The sequence below is a fragment of the Cervus canadensis genome, chromosome 4 (assembly GCF_019320065.1).
Source record: "Cervus canadensis isolate Bull #8, Minnesota chromosome 4, ASM1932006v1, whole genome shotgun sequence".
NCBI classification, from domain to species: Eukaryota; Metazoa; Chordata; class Mammalia; order Artiodactyla; family Cervidae; genus Cervus; species Cervus canadensis.
In genome coordinates, this window is record NC_057389.1 from 8903783 (window position 1) to 8929457 (window position 25675).

The 25675-nt window shown below is 39.0% G+C and overlaps 1 protein-coding gene across 10 annotated transcripts in view; it reads right to left on the reverse strand.

Annotated features, from left to right (window-relative positions):
• PPIP5K2 (diphosphoinositol pentakisphosphate kinase 2) overlaps window positions 1–25675 on the reverse strand; it is a 78118-nt gene that overhangs the window by 36765 nt on the left and 15678 nt on the right. For 7 of the 10 annotated variants that reach the window (XM_043464538.1, XM_043464537.1, XM_043464534.1 and 4 more), the window contains exons 6-19: window positions 25121–25275; window positions 23810–23911; window positions 20296–20457; window positions 18759–18880; window positions 14055–14156; window positions 12198–12284; window positions 11593–11668; window positions 11400–11509; window positions 10775–10860; window positions 8670–8795; window positions 8414–8535; window positions 7963–8145; window positions 2885–3026; window positions 895–1118 (exon numbers count right to left, since the gene is read on the reverse strand). In XM_043464538.1, the coding sequence (XP_043320473.1) occupies window positions 895–1118; window positions 2885–3026; window positions 7963–8145; window positions 8414–8535; window positions 8670–8795; window positions 10775–10860; window positions 11400–11509; window positions 11593–11668; window positions 12198–12284; window positions 14055–14156; window positions 18759–18880; window positions 20296–20457; window positions 23810–23911; window positions 25121–25275 (1799 nt within the window). The remainder of the gene's footprint in view (window positions 1–894; window positions 1119–2884; window positions 3027–7962; window positions 8146–8413; window positions 8536–8669; window positions 8796–10774; window positions 10861–11399; window positions 11510–11592; window positions 11669–12197; window positions 12285–14054; window positions 14157–18758; window positions 18881–20295; window positions 20458–23809; window positions 23912–25120; window positions 25276–25675) is intronic. The other 3 variants (XM_043464540.1, XM_043464536.1, XM_043464532.1) reach the window with 1 other exon arrangement.

The window sequence follows — 25675 nt, forward strand, 5'->3', positions numbered from 1 at the left end:
ACTGAAAATTTAAGTGTAACTTATTTGTGGCTCTGCATCCACAGCAGATGCACCAATCATGGATCTGTGGATCGCACGGTACTGTAGCATTTACTATTGAAAAGAATCCACATGTAAGTGGATGCACTACAGTTCAAACCCACGTTATTCAAGAATCAACTGCATTTCTTCTCCTGTTTGTAACCTCGGTTCACAGTTGGAAATGTGTGACTTACTCCAATCTCCCTTTCACAATGTCCAAATAACCTTTGAGTGGAAGGTGAGAAAAGATCTCCAAACGGTATCTGTCACTGTTTTCTTCTGACACATCTCTTATCTCAACTTGTTTTGTCACTTGACTTGTTATTATCAATCTGATTCCATGTTTAATTTTAGTTATCTGAATTTTAGTACATCTTTATTTTTACTCTGCTATAATGAAAAGACCCCTCTACCACACCATACGAAGAACTATTTACATCTTGACCTCTAAATATTCAAAATATTTTCACATAAAGTAAAAAAAAAAAAACAACTTCCAAAATTAATATAGAGACACAACTACCTTTATCTCCCACTCTACACGCATTCCCATAGCACAGCACTGGCATGCACACAATAAACGCTCAATAAATACTAAAGTGATTTATCCCATCGTATCTTCAGTTGTTCTTTATTTTTTAATTATTCTTTAAGAGTATCAATTCTTAAATTTTAAAAGGTCATTACAAACTATTAAAAAATCAAACAGTGATTTAATACAAGAAGTTTTTGTAAATTCATAACAACTCAATTTCCTTTTTAAAGTTATAGGTTTACTGAGGCACAGAAACCAACTCTCTCTTAACAGTGGATAGATACTTTAAAAATATCTATAGAAAAGTACCAGAAAATTGAAATGTAGAAATTACTTACCTGAGGGATAACTATATCTGCTAATGCCTTTGAAAGCCTATATAATTCCATCGTGTCTTCTAATTTCAAGGAGCCATTATGTTGGACATCATATTTTATACAGTCATATATGTCAGGGATCTTGCTAATATCATATCTTCCATTTTTTGTCTTAAAGTCTTTCTCCAACTTGGACCATCTACGGAGCATGAGCTCTAAGGTCTCACTATGATAAAGCTGAATATCTAAAACAACATAACAATTTTACTATATTAAACTTGTTAACAAGCTAGGAAATATCATCATAGGCATATACTATTAGCAACCATATATTCTGTAGATTTGAATAAAGGTACAAATACATGGGTTAGAAAGTGTTTTTATAAAAGACCTTTCCATATGTTACATACATCAGTTTCCCACGTTATTAACTAAGCCACTCTCAGCACCAGAGCACAGATCTCCTTCCTACTGCTTTCTCCTTCTTATCATGCTGCCTGTTTGCTGCTCAGCTGTATGGTTTTTTGTTTGTTCTTTAGTCACTCAGTCGTGTCCAACTCTTTATGACCCCATGGACTATAGCTTGCTAGGCTCCTCTATCCATGGGATTTCCCAGGCAAGAATACTGAAGTGGGTTGCTATTTCCTTCTCAAGGGGATCTTCCCCACCCAGGGATCGAATCTGTTTCTTGCATTAGCAAGCAGATTCTTTACCACTGAGCCACCAGGCAAGCCCCAACTGTACGGTAATGCTACATAATTAATCAACTAACAATGTTTTATTATCTTTCTCACACTACCATAGTTAAAAGCAACTATAACTTTGCTATTATTCTTTTGCTGGATATATATTAACTTAAATAATACTTAGATATAGCAATAAACTGAGGAAAATTCTGAAAGAGATGGGAATACCAGACCACCTGACCTGCCTCCTGAGAAATCTGTATGCAGGTCAGGAAGCAACAGTTAGAACTGGACATGGAACAACAGACTGGTTCCAAATTAGGAAAGGAGTAGGTCAAGGCTGTATACTGTCACCCTGCTTCTTTAACTTCTGTGCAGAGTACATCATGAGAAACTCGGGGCTGGATGAAGCACAAGCTGGAATCAAGACTGCCGGGAGAAATATCAATAACCTCAGATATGCAGATGACACCCTTATGGCAGAAAGCAAAGAAGAACTAAAGAGCCTCTTGATGAAAGTGAAAAGAGGAGAGTGAAAAAGTTGGCTTAAAGCTCAACATTCAGAAAACTAAGATCATGGCATCCGGTCCCATCACTTCACGGCAAACAGATGGGGAAACAGTGGCAAACTTTATTTTTTGGGCTCCAAAATCACTGCAGATGGTGACTACAGCCATGAAATTAAAAGACGCTTGCTTCTTGGAAGGAAAAGTTACGACCAACCTAGACAGCATATTAAAAGCAGAGACATTACTTTGCCATCAAAGGTCCATCTAGTCAAGGCTATGGTTTTTCCAGTAGTCATATGGATGTGAGAGTTGGACTGTAAAGAAAGCTGAGTGCTAAAGAATTGATGCTTTTGAACTGTGGTGTTGAAGACTCTCGAGAGTTCCTTGGACTTTAAAGAGATCCAACCAGTCCATCCTAAAGCAAATCAGTCCTGAATATTCATTGGAAGGACTGATGCTAAAGCTGAAGCTCCAATACTTTGGCCACCTGATGATGCAAAGAACTGACTCATTTGAAAAGACCCTGATGCTGGGAAAGATTGAAGGTGGGAGGAGAAGGGGCAACAGGGGATGAGATGGTTGGATGGCATCACCAACTCAATGGAAATGAGTTTGGGTAAACTCAGGGAGTTGGTGGTGGACAGGGAGGCTTGGCGTGCTGCGGTCCATGGGGTTACAAAGAGTCGGACACGACTGAGCAACTGAACTGAACTGATAGCATTAAAGCTTTTTTATGATTGGTGAATCTTATTTTAAAATGTTTACAGAAATGGGATAGTGATTTTTATTTTCTGACCCAAGGAAAACAATATTTACCTGATGATTTGGGATCTTCCATTCGATGTCTGATTTGAGAAGTCAAACTTTGTATCAAGGAATACACCGTGTCACAGGTCTTTACAGGATTTTTAATTAAATGCATTGATTTGATAAGAGAAATGCTTCCAGATGGAGTAAGCTACAAATGAATAGAGTATACATTTTTATATCTGGTTATGCTCAACTGACCAAAAGGACAATATACAAAATTTTCTAGTAGCTGGAGATTAAATTCAAACTACAAATCCCCAGATCTGTAGTTAAATTAAGTCTGCAGATATAGAGGAGGAAATAAAAAACTAAAAATTTCATGTTAAAAAAATCCTAAACCTTAGCAAACATTAGATTATCCACAGGGAAAATCTAACAAAAGTGCTCTAACTTAAAAAGAGATTTTATGCTAACATAGTGATATTTTACTGACTCACTTGGTATTTGAAAATATGGTTTAATCATTTGACACATATTGACAAGTAATAACCCTAAGGCTATGATTATCATCACTTTTCCCAGATGAGGTACTTAAGAAAGATTAAAGCACCTTTCCCAAGATCAAACCACTAGTATGTAAACAGTGGCATAAAAAAGCGGGTAACCTGGCTAGAGACCTGAGCTCTTAACCATCATGTAAACGCCTTTGTGATGAGATTTCTTCCAAGTCAACAAAAGCCATTAATGACAAAACAGTTTCAATTTTCACTGTTGAAACTTTGCTTGGCAATTCAACCCTAAATAAGTTTCTATAAATACAAAAAATGTAAAGTGGAATTCCACTTCTTGTTATGGTGAACTAATTAATTTGGGTCAAGCTAAAGACTGAAGCTTGGACAAAAGTGAAGTCCAGGATTTCCAGAGGTGGAACTCTGGTAAACACTGCATTTGGGGTTCAAAAAAGTTACAAACTGTAGTCTGCATTTTTAACAAGACCTTAGATGACTCTTATTCAAGTATAAGTTTGAAAAACACTCTCATTCCAGAGTCCTTGCCTTGTCCAGGAAGAGGGTAAGAGCATGATGTAAACATTCAATTGGTAGATGTCATTAAAGCGTACTGTTACTCTGGGGTAATGACAAAACAAATAATAAAGTCAAACACAATTTTAAAACTACCAGGGAAATAAATAAATAAAAAGTACCAATTCCAATGAAGCAAGAAAGGAGAGAAAAATAAAAATAGGCAGTATAAATATAAAGCACTTAACAGGATAATAGATTCATACATAAATTTGAGTATTTTATAATACAAATGAAATAACTGCCCTAAACAACGATTTTCAAAACTAAAAAAAACTACATGCAGATTTTAAGAGATGCATCTAAAAATAGTTTCAGAAAGACTAAGAGACACGAAGGGTGTTATACAAAAACCAAGTGGAAGGAAAAATTTTTGCAGCTATATTAATCTCAAAGTATTCTGAGGCAAAAAAATACTCATTGAAACATACCAATTCTTAATTTGTATGCACTTAATAGCATGGCATCAAAACACATAAAACAAAGATTAAAAGAGTACAAAGACAAGAAAAATCCATAGTTACAGGTGGGAAATTTAACATACAATAGTAAAGAAAGAAAAAACAGACCAAAAAATATCAGGAAGACTATCTGTTTTTACCAAAATGATATAAAGTTAGAAATAACAAAAATATAACTTAAAAATGTATAGGTTTGGAAATTATAAAAGTACACTTCTAAATAACCTATGATCAAGGAAATCACAATTAGAAAATGCCCGAAATGGCACAAACCTCAATTTATGAACACAGCCAAAACAGTGTATAAAGGGAAATTTATGGCATAGAGTGTGTGTTTTAGAACAGACGGAACATGCATGATTTAATAAACATCCTTCTAGGGACATTAGTTTTTAAGAGTTAGAGCAAAATAAAACTGTAGAAGTAGAAGGAATAAATTAAACAATAAAAATTAATAAAACTGAAAACAAGCATATAATTTAGGGAACCAATAAATCTGAAAGACAGCTCTTTTACAGGACTAATAAATCTCATCAACTATGGCAAAAGTGATTAAGAAAAAAAAGGGGGGAGAAAGACTACAATGTTATGAAACAAAAAGAAGTGTCTCTACTGATCTTGCAGACATTACAAAGAACTCAAGAGGACTGTATAAACATATTTCTAGACAAATGTAACAATACAGACACAAGATACAATAAATAAAAACTACTAAATTACTCTAGGAACCATAATTATAAGTTTTCCCATAAAGAAAATGCCCACGGGATTTATCAGTAAATTTTACCAAACATCTAATGAAATATATATACATGAATTATTCCCTCCAAGGAGGACTCCCTAATTTTATGAAAACAGCATAATCTTGATATTGAAAGCAGACAAAGACAACAGGGATTAAAAAAATAAAGGTCAATTCAACTCATGAACATAAATCTAAAACTCCTAACCAAAAATATTAGTAAACCCAAACCAGTGAGATATGTAGTTTTGAAATGACTTTATTCTAGAAACCAAGGTAGACTCAATCAAAAATCATATATTTAACAAACAGAAAGAGAATATAAAATGTAAAAACTTGTCATGACAAAAACTCTTTCAACAAAAATCTGCAGAGATCATACTTAATGCACAGTGTTAAAAAAGCTTTCCCTTTGAGAATATGAACAAACACAGAAAAGCCACTCAATTTAATATGACTTTGATGGTGCTAGCAATTAAAGCATAGCAAGAAAAAGAATTAAAAGCATAAAGATTAGAAAGGAAGACAAAAAGCTGTGGATATCTTTTGGAAAGGTTTTTTTAAAAACCGAGATACGTTACCAAGTTAATGAATAACCAAGTTAATAAATAAGTTTAATATAGTTGACATATATGAAGTCAATATTAAAAAAGCTTTGTACATAGCAGCAACAGACAGTAACTGTTTTAGAGGTACCATTTATAATACAAATATTTTTTTAAAAATATGTTTTTTTACAAACTAAAGATCTAATTCAATCTAAATCAATATCCCAACAAGACCTTTGGCCAGCTTATTTTAAACTTCATATGGAAATACAAGAAAAGTCAAGAAAACTTGAAGAAGGACCCATGTAGGATTTGGGAGATCTCATTCAATGGCAGAAAAGTCAACAAAGGAGTATGTTCCAGAAACTACACACATATGATAAAGCTGATCCTACAAGGTAGTGGGAAAGGATAGTCTTTTTAGTACATGGTGTTGAGACACCTGGATGTACATATGGTTGGTGGGAAATACCAACTTTGATATCCTTATCTAATGGCACATACAAAAGTCAATTTTTAGCTGTATGGCCGATAAATGAGCATGAAAAAAAAATTTATAGAAGACCATACACGGGCATATCCTATGACGCCCTTGTTAGAAAAAGGTATTATAAATAATAAATTAAAATGCCCTGAACACACAGAGACTGATCAGACCTGCCTGTGAGTGTCTGAGTGTCTCTTGCAGAGACACAGGTCAGCGGTGGCCTGCCATGGGGACAGGGGCTCTGACTGCAGCAGACCGGGGTCACCCAGCGTGTGGCATAAGCCCTCTTGGAGGAGGTCGTCACGAGCCCCACCATAGGGCTGCCCAGCAGATGACCCACAAACTGCAGAACAATTATACCAAAGAAATACTCACACTGTTAAGAAAGTTCTAGGACCCACAACAGATTCCCAACCTGGGTATCCGGCAAAGGGACTGAGAAGCCCCAGAGAATTTGACTTTGGAGGACAGTGGGAGACTGAGCCAGACTTGCTTGTGAGTGGCCAAACAATGCACCCATCAACAGAAAACTGGATGAAAGATTTACTGAGCATCGCTCTGCAAATCAGAACAAGATGCAGTTTCCCCAACAGTCAACCTCTCCCATCAGGAAGCTTCCATAAGTCTCTTATCCTTCTCCATCAGAGGGCAGACAGACTGAAAACCACAATCACAGAAAGCTAACCTAAACTGATCACACGGACCACAGCCTTGTCTAACTCAATAAAACCATGAGTTATGCCATGTGGGGCCACCCAAGCCCTAAATGGTGTTGTGGGTGGGTCATGTGGAGAGTTCTAAAAAACATGGTCAACTGGAGAAGGGAATGGCAAACCACTTCAGTATTCTCGCCTTGAGAACCCCATGAACAGTATAGAAAGGCAAAAAGACAGGGCACTGAAAGGAACTCCTCAGGTCGGTAGGTGCCCAATATGCTACTGGAGATCATTGGAGAAATAACTTCAGAAAGAATGAAGAGACGGAGCCAAAGTGAAAAGAACACCTAGTTGTGGTAGTACTTAGAATATGTATAACAAAGAGCTCATATCCAAAATATTCAAAGAAATTCTACCATTCATTAAGCAAAACACAGGCAACTAGTAGTAAAAAAGGACGACTTGAAGAGTAGACTTCATGAAAGAAGGTACTTAAATGGTCAATTGAGTATTAAAACCACAGTAAGGTACTACCATACATCCACCTTCAGAACAGTGAAAATTGAATAGTCCAAAATTACTGAGAATAGAGACATGTAGGGCAATGACAATTTTCACAGACTTCTGGTGGGAGTGTAAATTGCTTCAGTGACTTTGGAAAGCTGTTTGACATCACATACTGATGCTGAAATATAAGCACACTGCGAGGCACAACACTTGCCCTCCTAGAATATGATATACCAAGAGAAACGTGCTCATCTACATGAGGAGGTATATATGAATATTCATGGCAGCATTAACTGTAACAGCCCCAAACTGTAATACTGGAAAGCATATATAAATTGGAGCATATTCATAAAATAGAATACAGATCAACAAACTATGACCTGTAGGCCAAACATGACCTGTAATAGTCTATGAGCTAAGAAATGGTTTTTACAATTTTTAAAAGGTAGTTTAAAAAAAGTAAAGAATAATGCAACAAGTAACTATATGTGATCTGCGAGGTGTAAAATATTTACCATCTGGCCTTTCACAGAAAAAGTTTGCCAACCTCTGAAAACAATACTACATAGAAATGAAAATTAACCAACTATGGAAATTCTCAAAAATATGGATGAATTTCACAAACATAATATTGAGAAAAAGACATCAGACACTGACCCACCTTTTCATAATCTTCTGCAGTAAAATCTCTGTCTCTCTGAAGTATTTCATGAAGTCTTGCCTTTACACGTTGCTGACAACTGCTCAAAGAATCACTATCACTATCCAAAAGGCCATTCATGTTTGCACTTTTCACCATCTGAACAAGAATGGGTGTAAGTTCTCCTTCTAGAGCTAACAGACCCTAAACACATTAAATAAAAGCCAAAAGAGATTTAAGAATTAGTATGCAAAACAGAAGGCATCTTAATTACTATTTTGTTACATGCAGAATTTCACAGGGTATACGCTTACTGTTACAACAAACTTTATTAACACAAATTGTCATGGTCATTTCAGGGTTTTAGTCTGAAGTCTCGAATTTAGAATATTAAAATATTACCTCAGTAAAAATCTTTTAAAATGCTATATCAGATGAAAATTTTAATAATTCTAAAAACATTTATTTGTACCTTTGCAAAAGCAGCTGCAGTCATCTGAACTCGTCCTTCATCAGAGGCGTATATTTTAAGGTCATGTCGGTAGGTACTATGTAATCTAAGTAAACCACAACCAGGAAATCCTGCATAATCTCCTGAAAATAAATCCTCAAATCACTTAAGCTATATTTTTATCTCACTGTATTTCTATACTTAATAACATCTGAAAATGAGGATATGGAAAGACGATGTATGAATCTGACTCAAGTAAAGAAACGCTAAGATTTACCTTGACCTCCAGGATACATACACCTGAAAGCTCTTCCGAGTTCTTCGGCCTGGACCCTGCCTGCAGGGGTTAGTTCTCCTCCCCACTTTAGAACCAGAAGCAAGGACGGCTCTTCTCGTCGGCTGTCTAAGATACATGTGAATGGATAGAGCAAATGTCAAGTTTTCTTCTTTTAAACAGATACATTTCATGATTATTTTTTTTCTTTTTGTCTCTTCTGCAGTGGAATGCGGGCCTTATGTAGATTAATTTGTTCCTTAAACATATCTATCCTTTGTAGGCTGTTGCTTCTACTAGGAATACCACTTGCTTCACTTATTAAAATCTTACTAAAATTTCAAAATCTCTCCCATACTCTAGAAAGAAGGCTCTTGCCCAGTTTTCTGAAAGGAAACTTCTCCCTTCCCTGCTCTCAAAATGGTATGAGGGCCAACGGCATTTGCAGGATGTTTTTAGTTGTACTAGATATGCTAGGTTAAGAGCTCCCTGATGACAGGTTCAGACCTTGTCTTTGCAGTGCTGCCACACAAAAGGTAATTTTATCTGAAGGGAAGAAGATATATACATTTTTATGATTAGTAACCAGTGATTTGTATAACTTTTAAGAAGATATGAGACAACAGAGCTTAATATTTATTATAATTTACACTTACGAGTGAGATACACAATAAAATATAGCCAAGAACAACTTTTTAAATTTGGAGTGGTAGAATCTGTATGTTCCAGAACAAAGTATTTTCTCAGACACAGAGGACGTCTGAGTTTCTATCCTGAATTTTGACCTACTCTTTATTATGTCCTAAGATCTGTGTTGGGCTCCAGAAACAAAGGTCATTTTATTTTAATAAAGGTCATTTTAAAAGTAGCACAAAAAACACTAAAGAATTTAATGATTCACTAAAAGTGATAGAAAATCATCCTTTACCCTGGGGCTAGTCAGTAATTGTACATGCAAGCCAACATTCACTTATAATAAAGACAATTAACTGACTTTTAATTACAGTTATTTATGGAATGCTTTTGATATAAACATCAAAATATAGAAAATTAATCTGCATTGTTACTAATCATGCAGTGTGACAAGAGAGCAATATACGAACTTTCAGAATAAAGACCAACATAGTCAAATTTCGGCTTGCATTTAATCTTTACTTCAAGTTTTGCTCCTATAAATAGTGGGCCACTGTGAATATCCCTATAGAAGATCTTTCTCTCAAGATCTGACTATCCCATTGGGATAGATTCTTTTAAGTATAATTAAGGTCAAAGTATATGAAAAATTTTTGAACTTTCCCCTGCAACCCACCCTCCAGCCGCACCACGCAACGTGCAGGATCTCAGGTCACCGACCAGGGATGGAACCCACGCCACCTACAGCAGAAGCGTGGAGGCTTAACCACTGGACCACTAGGGAAGTCTCATGAAGTTTTTGGTATGTACTGCCAAATTACTTTTCAAAGAGTTATCGTCAATTTACAGTCCTACCAGTGGATAAAATTCTGTCACACTGCATTTTCATCAGCATTCCTTATTACCATTTGAAAAAAGAATAAAATAAGAAAACACTCTGCCAGTGTGACAGGCAAGACTGATTATTATTGTACTGGGCATCTCCATTTCTCCATAAAATGGCTCCCCAACACTTGACCATTTTTCTTTTGAAAAGTAAATGAACTTATGGATTTTTGTGCTCACTGCTCTTAGGAGACTCATTTTAAATGCTTATTCTGATTTATTGAGTGGAGAAAAATATCTGCTTTAGAAACATGGTGACGGTGTATTTTTTCAAATATTCTTTTCCTACTTCTTGAGTTTTCTTCCTTTTTACCCTGTATGGGTTAGGGACCCATTAAATAATAAAGAACAAAAGAGCACTCCTAAGCAGTTTTTAAAATAATAAAAGGTATCCTTTACCTAAAGGAGAAAAGGTAAAAGACCTTTTATTTTAAGGATAGAAAACACAGTTACCAAAGCTGTACATTATTCTTCCTCTATTCAGCATGCCAACCCCTAAACTATTTGACAGAAGATTAAAAGGGTAATCAACAATGAGTAGCAAGTTCCTACATATAATTAAAAACTAATAGGCATTAATAGTGACATACCCTCTTCTTCACTAGATGTCTTAGGACAACCATGAGGGAGATAGGTTAACTGGACCTTACGATTTATTCCAGAAAAATGGCCATACCTGAAAAATAAAATGGCAAATACAACAGAGAATATTTAATAAGCACGCAATACAACCTCCTAAAGAAAAACTAAAATCTAGCTTGTTTTTAAAAATTAAAATAACGACTTTTTAAAAAATTTTGAGTGGTCAAAGAAATAAATCTTGTAAAAGGAATATTGGTGGTACCAATTTCACCTGATTAAAACATAATGTGAAGTTATATTTCATTTAAACAGCACTGAGTCTATGGTTAACATAACAATGTGATCTTCATCCTACGTAGTACTTCACCGACAATCCAAATGTGATGTTCTCTTTTGATGGTCTCATCAAAATTAATACCATTATAAAACAGAACCTTCAGTGTAATGATCTCTTTTCTCACTGGTAAAAATAAAAACTTAGTAGACTTTCACTAATTTCACCTGATTTACAGTGAGAAAAAGCAAAATAGATCAAACTGTGAAGGAAATTAACATGAAAAGTCATACATATTTAAAAAAAATAAGAGCACTATAAGTAGTTATCAAAATTAAAGGTTTCAAAAAGATACTTACATCTCTAACACAGTCTTAAGTTGTTCAAGTTTTGATTTGTTTTCTTCAATTTCAGAATCATTATTTTGTCCAAGTTCCATAAGAAGTTGTCGTGCAATATCCAGCACTTCCTGTAAAGGGAATAAAGAACTGAATTTTTATGTAATTTTGCCATTAGTAGTTTAAAACCCAACAAGAAAGCAAATGCACTTGCCTGTAATTGTTTTGGTTTTTTGAGTTTTAATTTCCCAGATTTATATCCATCACACTTTTCAAAGAGATCAAAGAATCTTATGAAAGAGACAGAATACTGTTAGGCATTTGCAATAATATTATCTCTATAAAACAAGTAGTTATAATAAAAGATAGATAAGGGACTAAGGTAATAGTAACAAATAATGGACTTGGGGTCTATGGACTTCACACACGGTGTGCTCTCTTTCACTCTACAGTTTTACTCTTTTATTTGACTGATAAAACTTAGTATTTTCCTAAACCATATTAAACTAATAATCACTAGATTAACTGAATAAAGTAATAAACTTCCATTCTACTAATTTTCATCTTTACAACACTAAATAACAGCTAAGTCAGGATGATGACCATTTATGGATATATTGCTACAGTAATTTTATGATACGGATACACACAATTTAAGATGGATTTTGTTTTGATTTTATTTTCCAGTGGTTAAAATATTACTGGTCAAGAAATAGTGGCAGTCTTTCCTCATGATGTATTAATCAAAATAGATAAGCATCCATCAGAAATCTTGAATTATCACATCCTGTGAATTAAATTATTCCCCTTTAAACATACTTTTGATGCCTCACTTCCATTTTCATTTTTTGCTTTGGTGTTCGATCCCCATGACGAATGACGGCTATGACACATCTAAGTTCCATCCTTAAGTTAAAAAAAAAACAACATTCTCAATTTTCTAACAAAGATTTGTGTTATATAACTAAGATTAATACATCTAATTTTTTATTTGGAACTATCTTTTACCACTTCAAGATAACGTTCCCATTAAGAATAGCGCTTGTAACAACTAGCTTTAATTTTATGAAGTCAATCCTAAAAAGAATTTAAGAGGCTGGAGTGGAGTAATATCAAACTATGTAATACTTGCTTCTCCAGAGATGACTATACTAACTTTGGATACAAGCAAATGGACTATAATTCCCTAACTTCATTAATTACCTGCCCAGTGTGGTAGATCATTATACAGAGAGATTTCATTAAATCAAACAAAATAAAGCTGCTATATTTATTTTGCCCAAGTAAGAAGAAAAGAATTTCAAACTTAAATTACTGAAAGATAAAAGTGTCTTAGTAAGAATGAAAGAAGGATGAAAGTCGCTCAGTGGTGTCTGACTTTTTGCGACCCCATGGAATTCTCCAGGCCAGAACACTGGAAGGGATATCCTTTCCCTTCTCCAGGGGATCTTCCCAACCCAAGTCTCCCACGTTGCAGGCGGATTTTTTACCAGCTGAGCCACAAGGGAGGGTTTAAACTACCATTTGTCAAATTATGAGACACAGAACACAACTCTCTAGAGTAAGTTACCCGAAAATATATTTTGTATTAAATACGTTTGGAAATACTGGTTTAAAAACAAAATTAAGTGTTTTTGTCCTCTCTTCTGCCCCAATCAGGAATCCTCAGAATATTTAACATGCTAACATAAAGCTCTAGCTCACATGAATAACAAGTGAATTTCAGGTAGTAAGTTTCCCTAGAAATTTTATAACACACTTTGGCAATACTGGTCTAATTAATTTACTTCAAGATATAACTGTATTTTTCCTTTACATGCTGAGAGCACGAAAACTGTAAACCACTGACCATGAGCCTTTAAGTAATATATCTCCTGGCACCTCCTTTATTCTTATGGCTTAATTCAACAGTTCTATAATTATCCAAAATTTTTTTGGGAATTTTAACAACAGAAAAGATCTTTAGTCTAAATGCATGTGTGAGTGCTCAGTTGCTTGGCCGTGTGCAACTCTTCATGACTCTATGGACCGGTGCCTACTAGGTTCCTCTGTCCCTGGGATTCTCCAGGCAAGAATTCTCCAGGCTGCTGCTGCTGCTGCTAAGTCGCTTCAGTCGTGTCCGACTCTGTGCGACCCCGTAGACAGCAGCCCACCAAGCTCCCCGTCCCTGGGATTCTCCAGGCAAGAATACTGGAGTGGGTTGCCATTTCCTCCTCCAGGGAATCTTCTCGATCAGGGGATCTGACTCTAGGGATCCTGCATTTCCTTGCATTGGCAGGAGGAGTCTTTACCACTGAATCACCTGGGAAACACCTTCATTCTAAATAGCCCATGGAATCCTCGGGCCTGGCGCACTGGGATGACCCAGAGGGCTGGGATGGGGAGGGAGTTGGGAGGGGGTTCAGGATGGGGAAAACATGTACACCCATGGCGGATTCAAGTCAATGTATGGCAAAACCAATACAATGCTGTAAAGTAAAATAAATAAATAATTTAAATAAATAAATAAATAGCCCATGTAAAAGCATTTAATCTATTTTTCCATTTGGAAAGTGAATCATATGAAAATATACAAAGTAAAGTATTTAATATTATTCAGATATGTAATCTTTACTGTGATAGCACAGGCCAACAGGGAAACACAAGGAATTTCTAAATGAAAATATTCAAACTTACATAGTTCCAGATGTAGTTGGTACAATCGGGATATCTTCAGCTTCTAAGGGTATTGACCAGGGGATATGAAATTGTGGAGCAAGCTCTCGCATTACAATATTCCTTCAAGACAAAAAAAGAAAACTTAAACTAGTTCATTTTAAGACAAACCTGGGTGTTAATGACAAAAGAAAATCATAGAAGTTAAAAATCAAACTATCTAGTAGTTATGTGAATGCAGTACATAAAAAGTAAACTAAGAAAAAAATCAGTCCTGATCAAGCAAAATTAGATCAGCAGCACTAAACTGATATATAGAACACAGTTATGGGATATCATGAATTTAGAATTTACTTATTTACTTTTTAAAAATATAAATCACATTGGATTCAAGTAAATTCCCTGGTGGCTCAGATGGTAAAGAATTCGCTTTCAATGCAGGAGACCTGGATTTGATCCCTGGGTTGGGAAGACCCCCTGGAGAAGGTAACAGCTATCCACTCAAGTATTCTGGCCTGGAGAATTCCATGGACAGAGGAGCCTGGCAGGCTAGTCTATGGGTCCCAACTGAGTGACTTTCACTTTCATGTCACTATAGCTGCCTATTTACTTCCATAGATTCTAAAATCCAAGATTATCTCTGTGGACACTGAGTATTTCTTACCAGCTTTTATTGATCACCTATAAAGCTATTTTAAATACCATTGTTCACTTTTAACAAATTTCCATCACAGTTTGCTAAAAAGGTTAACAATCAAAATTTTACGTAATTACAGGACATCTTTTGTTTTGTTTAAATTTAGCATTTATTCATGCTAAAATTTAACTGAGCCCCCCTAAATTTTACTTTAAGGGTAAGTTCACAAACCTTTGAAATATACTATAATTGTTGACTCCAATGATTAAGAGATATTTTATAGTGTAAGTTTTTATGGCTTTGACATAAGTATTTTGTCGCATACACTTTGAAGTGGTTAAAAACAGTCCTTGTCAGGACTTCCCTGTCGTGGGTTTGACCCCTGGTCTGGTGACTACCCCGCCAGCGCAGCTAAGCTTGCGTGCCCCGGCTACTGAGCCTGTGTGCCATGACTGCTGAGCCTGTGTGCCCCGACTGCTGAGCCTGCGTGCCATGACTGCTGAGCCTGTGTGCCATGACTACTGAGCCTGCGTGCCCCGACTGCTGAGCCTGCGTGCCATGACTGCTGAGCCTGTGTGCCATGACCGCTGAGCCTGCGTGCCCCGACTGCTGAGCCTGTGTGCCATGACTGCTGAGCCTGTGTGCCATGACTGCTGAGCCTGCGTGCCATGACTGCTGAGCCTGTGTGCCCCGACTGCTGAGCCTGTGTGCCCCGACTGCTGAGCCTGTGTGCCATGACTACTGAGCCTGTGTGCCATGACTACTGAGCCTGTGTGCCCCGACTGCTGAGCCTGCGTGCCCCGACTGCTGAGCCTGTGTGCCATGACTACTGAGCCTGTGTGCCATGACTGCTGAGCCTGTGTGCCATGACTGCTGAGCCTGTGTGCCCCGACTGCTGAGCCTGTGTGCCCCGACTGCTGAGCCTGTGTGCCATGACTGCTGAGCCTGTGTGCCATGACTACTGAGCCTGCGTGCCATGACTGCTGAGCCTGCGTGCCATGACTGCTGAGCCTGCGCGCCATGACTGCTGAGCCTGCGTGCCCCGACTGCTGAGCCTGCGTGCCCCGACTGCTGAGCCTGCGTGCCCCGACTGCTGAGCCTGCGTGCCATGACTGCTGAGCCTGTGTGCCATGACTGCTGAGCCTGTGTGCCCCGACTGCTGAGCCTGCGTGCCATGACTACGAGACTGCGTGCCATTGACTGCTGAGCCTGCGTGCCCGACTGCTGAGCTGCGTGCCCCGACTGCGAGCTGTTGTGCCCGACTGCTGGAGCCTGTGTGCCATGACTACTGAAGCTGTTGTGCCATGATACTGAGCCTGTGTTGCCCGACTGCTGAAGCCTGCGTGCCCGACTGTTGAGCCTGCGTGCCATGGACTGACTGAAGCTCTTGGTGTGGCCATGACTTACTTGAGCCTGTGTGCCCGATGCTGAGCCTGCGTTGCCCGACTGCTGAGGCCTGGCGTTTTGCCGATGACTACTGGCCTGTGTTGGCCCCGACTGCTGAGCCTGTAGTGCATGACTACTTAGCCTGTGTGCATGATATTTTAGCCTGCGTGCCATGACTACTGAGCCTGTGTGCCCCGACTGCTGAGCCTGTGTGCCCCGACTACTGAGCCTGTGTGCCATGACTACTGAGCCTGTGTGCCATGACTGCTGAGCCTGTGTGCCCCGACTGCTGAGCCTGTGTGCCATGACTACTGAGCCTGTGTGCCCCGACTGCTGAGCCTGTGTGCCCCGACTGCTGAGCCTGCGTGCCCCGACTGCTGAGCCTGCGTGCCATGACTGCTGAGCCTGTGTGCCCCGACTGCTGAGCCTGTGTGCCCCGACTGCTGAGCCTGTGTGCCATGACTGCTGAGCCTGTGTGCCATGACTGCTGAGCCTGTGTGCCCCGACTGCTGAGCCTGCGTGCCATGACTACTGAGCCTGTGTGCCATGACTGCTGAGCCTGTGCGCCATGACTGCTGAGCCTGCGTGCCCCGAATGCTGAGCCTGCGTGCCCCGACTGCTGAGCCTGCGTGCCATGACTGCTGAGCCTGCGTGCCATGACTGCTGAGCCTGCGTGCCATGACTGCTGAGCCTGCGTGCCCTGACTGCTGAGCCTGTGTGCCATGACTGCTGAGCCTGTGTGCCATGACTGCTGAGCCTGCGTGCCCCGACTGCTGAGCCTGCGTGCCATGACTGCTGAGCCTGCGTGCCATGACTGCTGAGCCTGCGTGCCCCGACTGCTGAGCCTGCGTGCCATGACTGCTGAGCCTGCGTGCCATGACTGCTGAGCCTGTGTGCCCCGACTGCTGAGCCTGCGTGCCATGACTGCTGAGCCTGCGCGCCCCGACTGCTGAGCCTGCGTGCCCCGACTGCTGAGCCTGCGTGCCCCGGCTGCTGAGCCTGTGTGCCATGACTACTGAGCCTGTGTGCCCCGACTGCTGAGCCTGCGTGCCATGACTGCTGAGCCTGCGTGCCATGACTGCTGAGCCTGTGTGCCATGACTACTGAGCCTGTGTGCCCCGACTGCTGAGCCTGCATGCCATGACTGCTGAGCCTGCGTGCCATGACTGCTGAGCCTGCGTGCCCCGAGCCTGCTGCCCCGAATGCTGAGCCTGCGTGCCCCGAATGCTGAGCCTGCGTGCCATGACTGCTGAGCCTGTGTGCCACGACTGCTGAGCCTGTGTGCCCCGGCTGCTGAGCCTGCGTGCCATGATTACTGAGCCTGTGTGCCATGACTGCTGAGCCTGTGTGCCATGACTGAGCCTGTGTGCCCCGACTGCTGAGCCTGTGTGCCATGATTACTGAGCCTGTGTGCCATGACTGCTGAGCCTGCGTGCCATGACTGAGCCTGTGTGCCCCGACTGCTGAGCCTGGTGCCATGACTGCTGAGCCTGGTGCCCCGACTGCTGAGCCTGCGTGCCCCGGCTGCTGAGCCTGCGTGCCATGACTGCTGAGCCTGTGTGCCCCGACTGCTGAGCCTGCGTGCCATGACTGCTGAGCCTGCGTGCCCCGACTGCTGAGCCTGCGTGCCATGACTGCTGAGCCTGTGTGCCCCGACTGCTGAGCCTGCGTGCCATGACTGCTGAGCCTGTGTGCCATGACTGCTGAGCCTGCGTGCCCCGACTGCTGAGCCTGCGTGCCCCGACTGCTGAGCCTGCGTGCCATGACTGCTGAGCCTGTGTGCCATGACTGCTGAGCCTGCGTGCCCCGACTGCTGAGCCTGTGTGCCATGACTGCTGAGCCTGTGTGCTATGACTACTGAGCCTGCGTGCCCCGACTGCTGAGCCTGCGCGCCACGACTGCTGAGCCTGCGTGCCCCGATATCTGAGCCTGTGTGCCATGACTGCTGAGCCTGCGTGCCCCGACTGCTGAGCCTGTGCGCCCAGAGCCTCTGCTCTGCATCAGAGAAGCCACGGGTGAGAGCCCTGTGCAGAACCACAAAGAGGAGCCCCGCTTGCCTTAACTACAGAAAGCGTGCACACAGCAATGAAGAGCCAGCGCAGCCAGAAATAAAACAAACAAGTAATGTTGTAAGTTGTCTTTCAAGTCTTCTAAATCAAGATGTATGAAAATAAGCCAAAGAATACAAAAATGGCATTTGTATGCAATAATTTCTTTTATGTTCACTTGATAATCTCATGAGATTATTTTGAGTAACATATGCTTGTAGAAAGTCGAATCAAGATTTCTAAATTCCAATTATTTCTATTTTATTCTTGTTCCTTATTTCACAAATGTTAATTCTGTACCATTAATTACTATAATTACCTCACAAAAACTTGAGAAACAAGGTAATCTAATAAATCAGCCATTTTGATGAATGATCAGCCATCACTGTGTAAATCATTGTTATATAGCATTTCTAAGTCTATAAGCTTAAATACCTTTAAAAGTTTACACTGTTCATAAATTAAATTGTCTTACATAACCCAAAATGTAATTCAGGAATTGGGGATATCATTTTACGAACACTGATTTTTTCCTCTAGAGTGCTTATAAAGCCCTAATCACTTGATGCTTACAATTATTTGGTTTCTGAATAACGAGTATGCACTAACTATAACAAAAGTAAAGAGGAAGAAATATAAAGAAAAAAATCTTACCCAAGTATTTTTGCACAATCATCATAATACTTCATGGAATTTTTCACAAAACTGAAGCCATTGACATCACACACATAGGATTGTCCATTGGCCCGTAGCAAGTCAAAGCCACAAACTGTTTGCTATTTAAAATAAATTATACACTTTAAAATTCCATTTAATTAAGACTGAGTCTTCCAGTCTTACTAGAATACAAATTTTATAAGTGCCCTTTACTTCAGAGTAAGTAAAAAACAAGGAAGCTACTTATTTGTAACTTGAATACTCTAAAATATATAGCACATGTCACATGATTATTTAAATTCTTCCTATGAAGTAAATGTAGAACAATAATGCTTAAGAGACTAGAGAGGCCAAGAACTCAAGAAGGTTTTCAATTAATGTTTAATTAAAATACAAAAGTAAAAAATTTTTAAAGGCTTTGATAAATTTTATGCTAGCAGAAATTCTAACAATTAAAAAAAAAAAACACAAAAAAAACACAAAAAGAAAAAAAAAAGAGGAGAAAGTTTTGAAGACACAGCCCAGAAGAAATGTCCAATTATTCTCATGAATCTTTTAAACTCTGACAACTACACACTTGTGAGCTCCTGAAACATATTTACTTTATTTGGGAGATAACAGAAAAGTATAAATTTCCTGCTTAGGCTCTAGGAATTTTCTGATCTTCTAGGTTTTATGTTCAAACCATCATGTATTAGTATAATATGATTTTAAGTCATGGCTTTTGGAATCCTGGCATTACAAAGTTAAAACAGTTCATATAAAAACCAATTAATATAAAGCTATTAAAACATACTTCAGGTTAAGATTCCTTCCATGAGAGACTTCAAATTATTAAGACACAAAAAATTTATTATTTAATAACTAGCAATATATACTAGTTTTAAGTTATATATCCAAGACAACGCTTCAACAAGGTAAAGTTTATCCTCTATGAGATGTAAGTTGTACTACTTCTGTTTTACTCTTTACTGCACAGGATATCAAACCCTAATAATACAAATTGAGAGAACAAGTCAAATATCTAAGTAAAAAGTTTTCTTTAAAAAGTGTATTAGAAAAAAATAATAAAATAAAAAGTGTATTAGTAGTTTTCATGAACATATTTTACTATATTTAACAGGCCAAATGATCAACTGTGAAGGCTAGAAGAATTTTTTAAAAAAAAAAATCATGTATCAATTCTATGAGTAAATACTTATAACCAGTTCTGTTACAGGAGTATATTAAAAAAATACTCCTATAACTCTATCATTTCAGTTGTTTTCTTCTATAACTGTAGTTTCTGAATAAACTGTCAGTATCCTTCTACATAATGAAGAAAGAATAAGAAGGAAAGGCCTTCATTTGTTATATATTCTTATTAATGGCACTACAAGAATCCTTTGTAAAGTTCAAAAAAAAAACTATTCAGATATACTATTTTATTTTCTCTACTTATCTTTCCTATTATAAGCCCAAACAACATCTCTTTCACTCAAAAAAGAAAATTCAAATTTTTACAAGAGTCTACATGACCTGCATAACATCTTACCTTAAAAGCCAGGCAGACTTTCCAAGCAATTAATTTTTCTCGTGCATTGAGAATAACAGGGTATCTCACTTCTTTTCCTTCACTATCTCGTTCTACCTTGCCATCAAGAGCAGGAGATTTTCGAGCTTCAGCATGGGCATAGTCTGGACCCACTGTATAAACCTTTCAGAAATGTTAAAATATATACATTACTTTAAAAAGATATATATGTAAATATGTAACAGCAGGCAACTAATTCAAATAAAAAATACCTCTGTTTCCAGGCGGTATTTTTTGACACATCTTTCTATTTTACGTGTGAAAATTTTCAACATTGGAAGAGGTTGTAAGTAATTATACAGCAAAACTGGTAAAATGAGGATCTGTTCTCTCTAAAAAATAATTATACTGAACATTATAAGGGACTACTAGAATGCATAATGCTGTGATCCTTCTCAAACTGTTTAACAAAAGAGAGGTATAAATAACTAAAAAATTATAGAAGAAAGTAACTGCCAAAATAAAGATCTAAGCATGGAAGGAAGATTTATAAGGGAAGCAAGGATTCAAAAGCAGACAAGAGAGGGAAAGGCACTCTAAGCAAAGCTAATAAACGCAAAGAGCAGAGGAATGAAACAGCATGACATATTCAGGTGAGAGTTTGTTATTTGCTATGGTTTCTACTGTATGAAGTAAGGTTTGTAGTACAGAGGGCAGGCCATGAAGTATCTCGTACGCCAGCCTTAAAAATCTGATTAATTACCTTGTGGTCAATGAGGATCCACAAGAGAATTTTTAAGAGGAGGCTCAAGATTCAGTTTACACCTAGGAAAGAACTCTCTATTAGACTCAGAGAAGCAAAAGGCAAGGAAAAAGGGAAAGATACACTCAACTAAATGCAGAGTTCCACAGAATACCAAGGAAAGATAAGAAGGCCTTCTTAAATGAACAATGCACAGAAACAGAGGGAAACAACAGAATGGGAAAGACTGGAGGCCTCTCGAATACAACTGGAGATATCAAGGGAACATTTCATGCAAGGATGTAAACGTGAAAGGACAGAAAGCCTAAGAACCTAACAGAAGAAGAGATTAAGAAGAGGCAAGAATACATAGAACAACAATACAAAAAAGGTCTTAATGACCGGGATAACCATGATGGTGGGGTCACTCACCTAGAGCCAGATATCCTGCAGTGTGAAGTCAAGTGGGCCTTAGGAAACATTATGAACAAAGCTAGTGGAGGTGATGGAATTCCAGCAGAGCTATTTTAAATCCTAAAAGATGATGCTGTTAAAGTGCTATACTAAATATGTCAGCAAATTTGGAAAACTCAGCAGTGGCCACAGGAGTGAAAACAGGTCAGTTTTCATTCTAATCCCAAAGAAGTGCAATGCCAAAGAATGTCCAAACTACCCACGCAACCGCACTCATTTCACATGCAAGCAAAATGAAAGGGAAAGTTGCTCGGTCGTGTCTGACTCTGAGACCCCAGGGACTATTCAGTCCATGGAATTCTCCAGGCCAGAATACTGGAGTGGGTAGCTTTTCCCTTCTCCAGGGGATCTTCCCAACCCAGGGAACAAACCCAGGTTTCCCACATTATAGGTGGACTCTTTACCAGCTGAGACACAAGGGAAGCCAAAGAAAACTGGAGTGGGTAGCCTATCCCTTCTCAGCGGATCTTCCTGACCCAGGAATCTTTCGGGGTCTCCTTCATTGCAGGCGTATTCTTTACCAACTAAGCTATCAGGGAAGTCCATATGCTAGCAAGATAACACTCAAAATATTGTCACCCTGCTTATTTAACTTATATGCAGAGTACATCACTCAGAATTCTGGGCTGGATGAATCACAAACTGGAATCAAGATAGCTGAGAGAAATTTCAACAACCTCAGATATGCAGATAACACCACTCTAACAAAAGAGTTGACTCATTGGAAAAGACCCTGATGCTGGGAGGGATTGGGGGCAGGAGGAGAAGGGGACGACAGAGGATGAGATGGCTGGATGGCATCACCAACTCGATGGACGTGAGTTTGAGTAAACTCAGGGAGTTGGTGATGGACAGGGAGGCCTGGCGTGCTGCAATTCATGGGGTCGCAAAGAGTCGGACACAACTGAGCAACTGAACTGAACTGATCAGGAGAAAGTGAAGCGGAACTAAAGAGCCTATTGATGAAAGTGAAAGAGGAAAAGTAAAACAGCTGGCTGAAAACTTAACATTCAAAAAACTAAGATCATGGCATCCAATCCCATCACTTTATGGCAAATAGAAGGGGAAAAATGTAGAAAGAGCGAGAGACTTTATTTTCTTGGGCTCCAAAATCACTGTGGACAGTGACAGCAGCCATGAAATTAAAGATGCTTGCTCTTTGCAAAAAAAGCTACGACAAACCTAGACAGCCTATTAAAGAGCAGAGACATCAATTTGCCGACAAGGGTCCGTGTAGTCAAAACTATGGTTTTTCCAGGAGCCATTTATGGATGTGAGAGTTGGATATAAAGAAGGCTGCATGCTGAAGAATTGAGAGTCCCTTGGACAGCAAGGAGATCAAACCAGTCCATCCTAAATGAAATCAGTCCCTGCATATTCATTTGAGGACTGCTGCTGAAGCTGAAACACCACCGCCACCTACTGCAAAGAACTGACTCATTAGAAAACACCCTGATGCTGGGAAAGACTGAAGGCAAATGTAGAAGGGAGCAGCAGAATATGAGATGGTTACGTAGTATCACCAACTCAATGGACATGAACTTGAGCAAATTCCAGGAAACAGTAAAGGACAGAGGAGCCTGGTGTGCTGCAGTCCATAGTGTCGCTAAGAGTTGGACACAACTTAGAGACTGAACAAGTTAGACAGAGTGGCTAAAGGTAAAGCAATTAAGACCTTATTTGTCACCAACAGAAATCACACCTATTTTTTTGGAATCACATTACAGTTGTCAAAGCTCTCTAAACATTTTTTACACTGACTGATGCTTAGAAACTGTGGTGGTTACTAGACTCTAACCCACTATATTTTGGATTGATTTTTAAATATTTTGATTAACTTTATTTCAGTAAAATTTGTCTCCACTGTAATCCTGTGTGGTTTATTTTAAGCACTGAAGAATATTATTCTATAAAAAGGATCCATAGGCTTAGATTGCCAAAGACATTCATAATGTAAATAGATTAAGAATACCTAGTTATAAAGAAAGAGAGCCAAAATAGAGGTCAGAGACAGCTAATCAAATGGACTTCCCAGATGGCTCAGCAGTGAAGTGTCTACCTGCCATGCAGGAGACCTGTGTTCAATCCCTGGGTCAAGAATATTCCCTGGAGAAGGAAATGGCAACCCACTCCAGTACTCTTGCCTGGAAAACCCCACTGACAGAAGTGCCTGGCAGGCTACAGTCCATGGAGTTGCAGAAGAGCCAGACACGACTTAGCAACTATATAACAACAACAGCAGCAGCTATTGCAAACTCGTTTTCTGACATCACTGGCAAACTCAAAATACAAACTCAAAATATACTTTATCAATCCTACCTTAACATCAGTACCATCTGTAGGCATAAACTCTTCATATATATAGGAGCCTGTTTTTCGTACATTGCTTTCTGGGGAGTAAACACTACTTCTACTGCCAATCTGAAAATAAAAGAAGTCTATCAGTGTAAAAACCAAATTATTTTCCTCTTTTTATAAAATCTTCTCTTTTACCATTTATTTCTATCATTGATATTCCAAAAATTTTTTTTAGTATACAAATATTTAACAGCACGTTATGTAGTTGACACTATATTATTTCCTGCTATAACTTAAATAGCATAAAAATACAATGAACACTTAGAACAGTGTTTCTAAGATTCAACCATATTGCTGCAGTAACTCTGCTTTGTCACTACTACAGAATTTTCCTCTGTATAATATTCAGTAATTCATTCATTTGCCTATAATATATATCTAGGCAGGCTGTTGTCTAAGATTTAGCTAGTAAAGAAATGTTGCTTCGAACTTTCTTTTAAATATTCCTGGGACAAGTATGTGCAGGAGTATTCTGTGGCATATACTCAAAGTGAAACCACTAGTGACAGAAAATGCTCACATTCAACCTACAAAATAATGCCAAAATCTTTTAAAAACCATTTTTAATTAGAGTCTCTCCAGCAATGTGTAGGTATTTCCACTGATGTACAATCATCTATAACTCGGTATTGTCAGACCTAATATTTGCCACCCTAATGGACACAGAACAAGTACCTCAGTGTGTTCTTGCTTTGCATTTCCACGATTGCTTACATGTGCACTTTTAATACTGACATACTGCTAAGTTATATTTTAGAAGAAATATTGTGATAACAACGTCTGGGCTTATGCTCGTTTTCCAACTACCTCAATCTTTTTGATCTTGCTGATTCAAAAAGTAACTTAATGTCATTATCTTTTAGACTCGATTTACATTTTTTTTATTATGGGTGCAATTTTGAGCATACTTTTAAAAGATCACTGGTGTTATTTTTTCTAGGAACTATTCATTTGTAGGCCATTTTTCTAAAAAAAATGCTGGTCTTTACCTGAAATTCTCATATGACAGATTCATAAATGGAAGGTAGAAAGAAGATCAAATAACTTTCTTGGTATTTTGTACGTAAATTTAATAACTAAAATGATGCCTTTTTTTCCCTAACAAATGATGACATCAAGTTTATGAATTTATCTCTCAATGATACATTCTTTTTTTTTCTTTTTTCAATGATACATTCTTAAACACAGTTTTACTAAATACTTGATTACTTTTAGTAAAGTTTATGCAACAATGTATAAAGAACAGTAGTCACTAGGCTAACAAAGGTTTACCTTTCGAAAAAGTCTTTGACTTCCACCACCAGCGGAGGTTGGATAATAAATGTAAACATTGTGATCTTCTGCACTGACTGGCTTTTCTACAAAAGGCTTTTGGAAAACTTCCCCATTTACTTCTACATGATCTTCGCCTTCAATCAGATTGCATTCTATAAATCAAACATAATATCAAGAGAAGTTACAAACGGCTTAGTACCTAGATATAATATAACCACAGTATTATTGAGGACTTCTTCAGGAGAACAGAGGTTACAAAGAGACCTAACTGTGGATGATGTACTGGTTTTTTGTGGTTGCGCTGGGTCTCCGGTGCCGCACACGGGCTTTCTCTAGCTGCGGCCAGCAGGGCCTCCTCTCGGTTGCGATGCACAGGCTTCTCCCTGCAGCGGCCTCTCCTGGGGCAGAGCACGGGCTCTGGGCGCGCCTGCTTCAGCAGCTGCAGTTCTGGGCTCAGGAGTTGTGGCACACAGGCTTACCTGCTCTGTGGCACATGGAACCTTCTCGAACCGGGGATCAAGCCCTTGTCTCCTGCATTGCCAGGGGGATTAT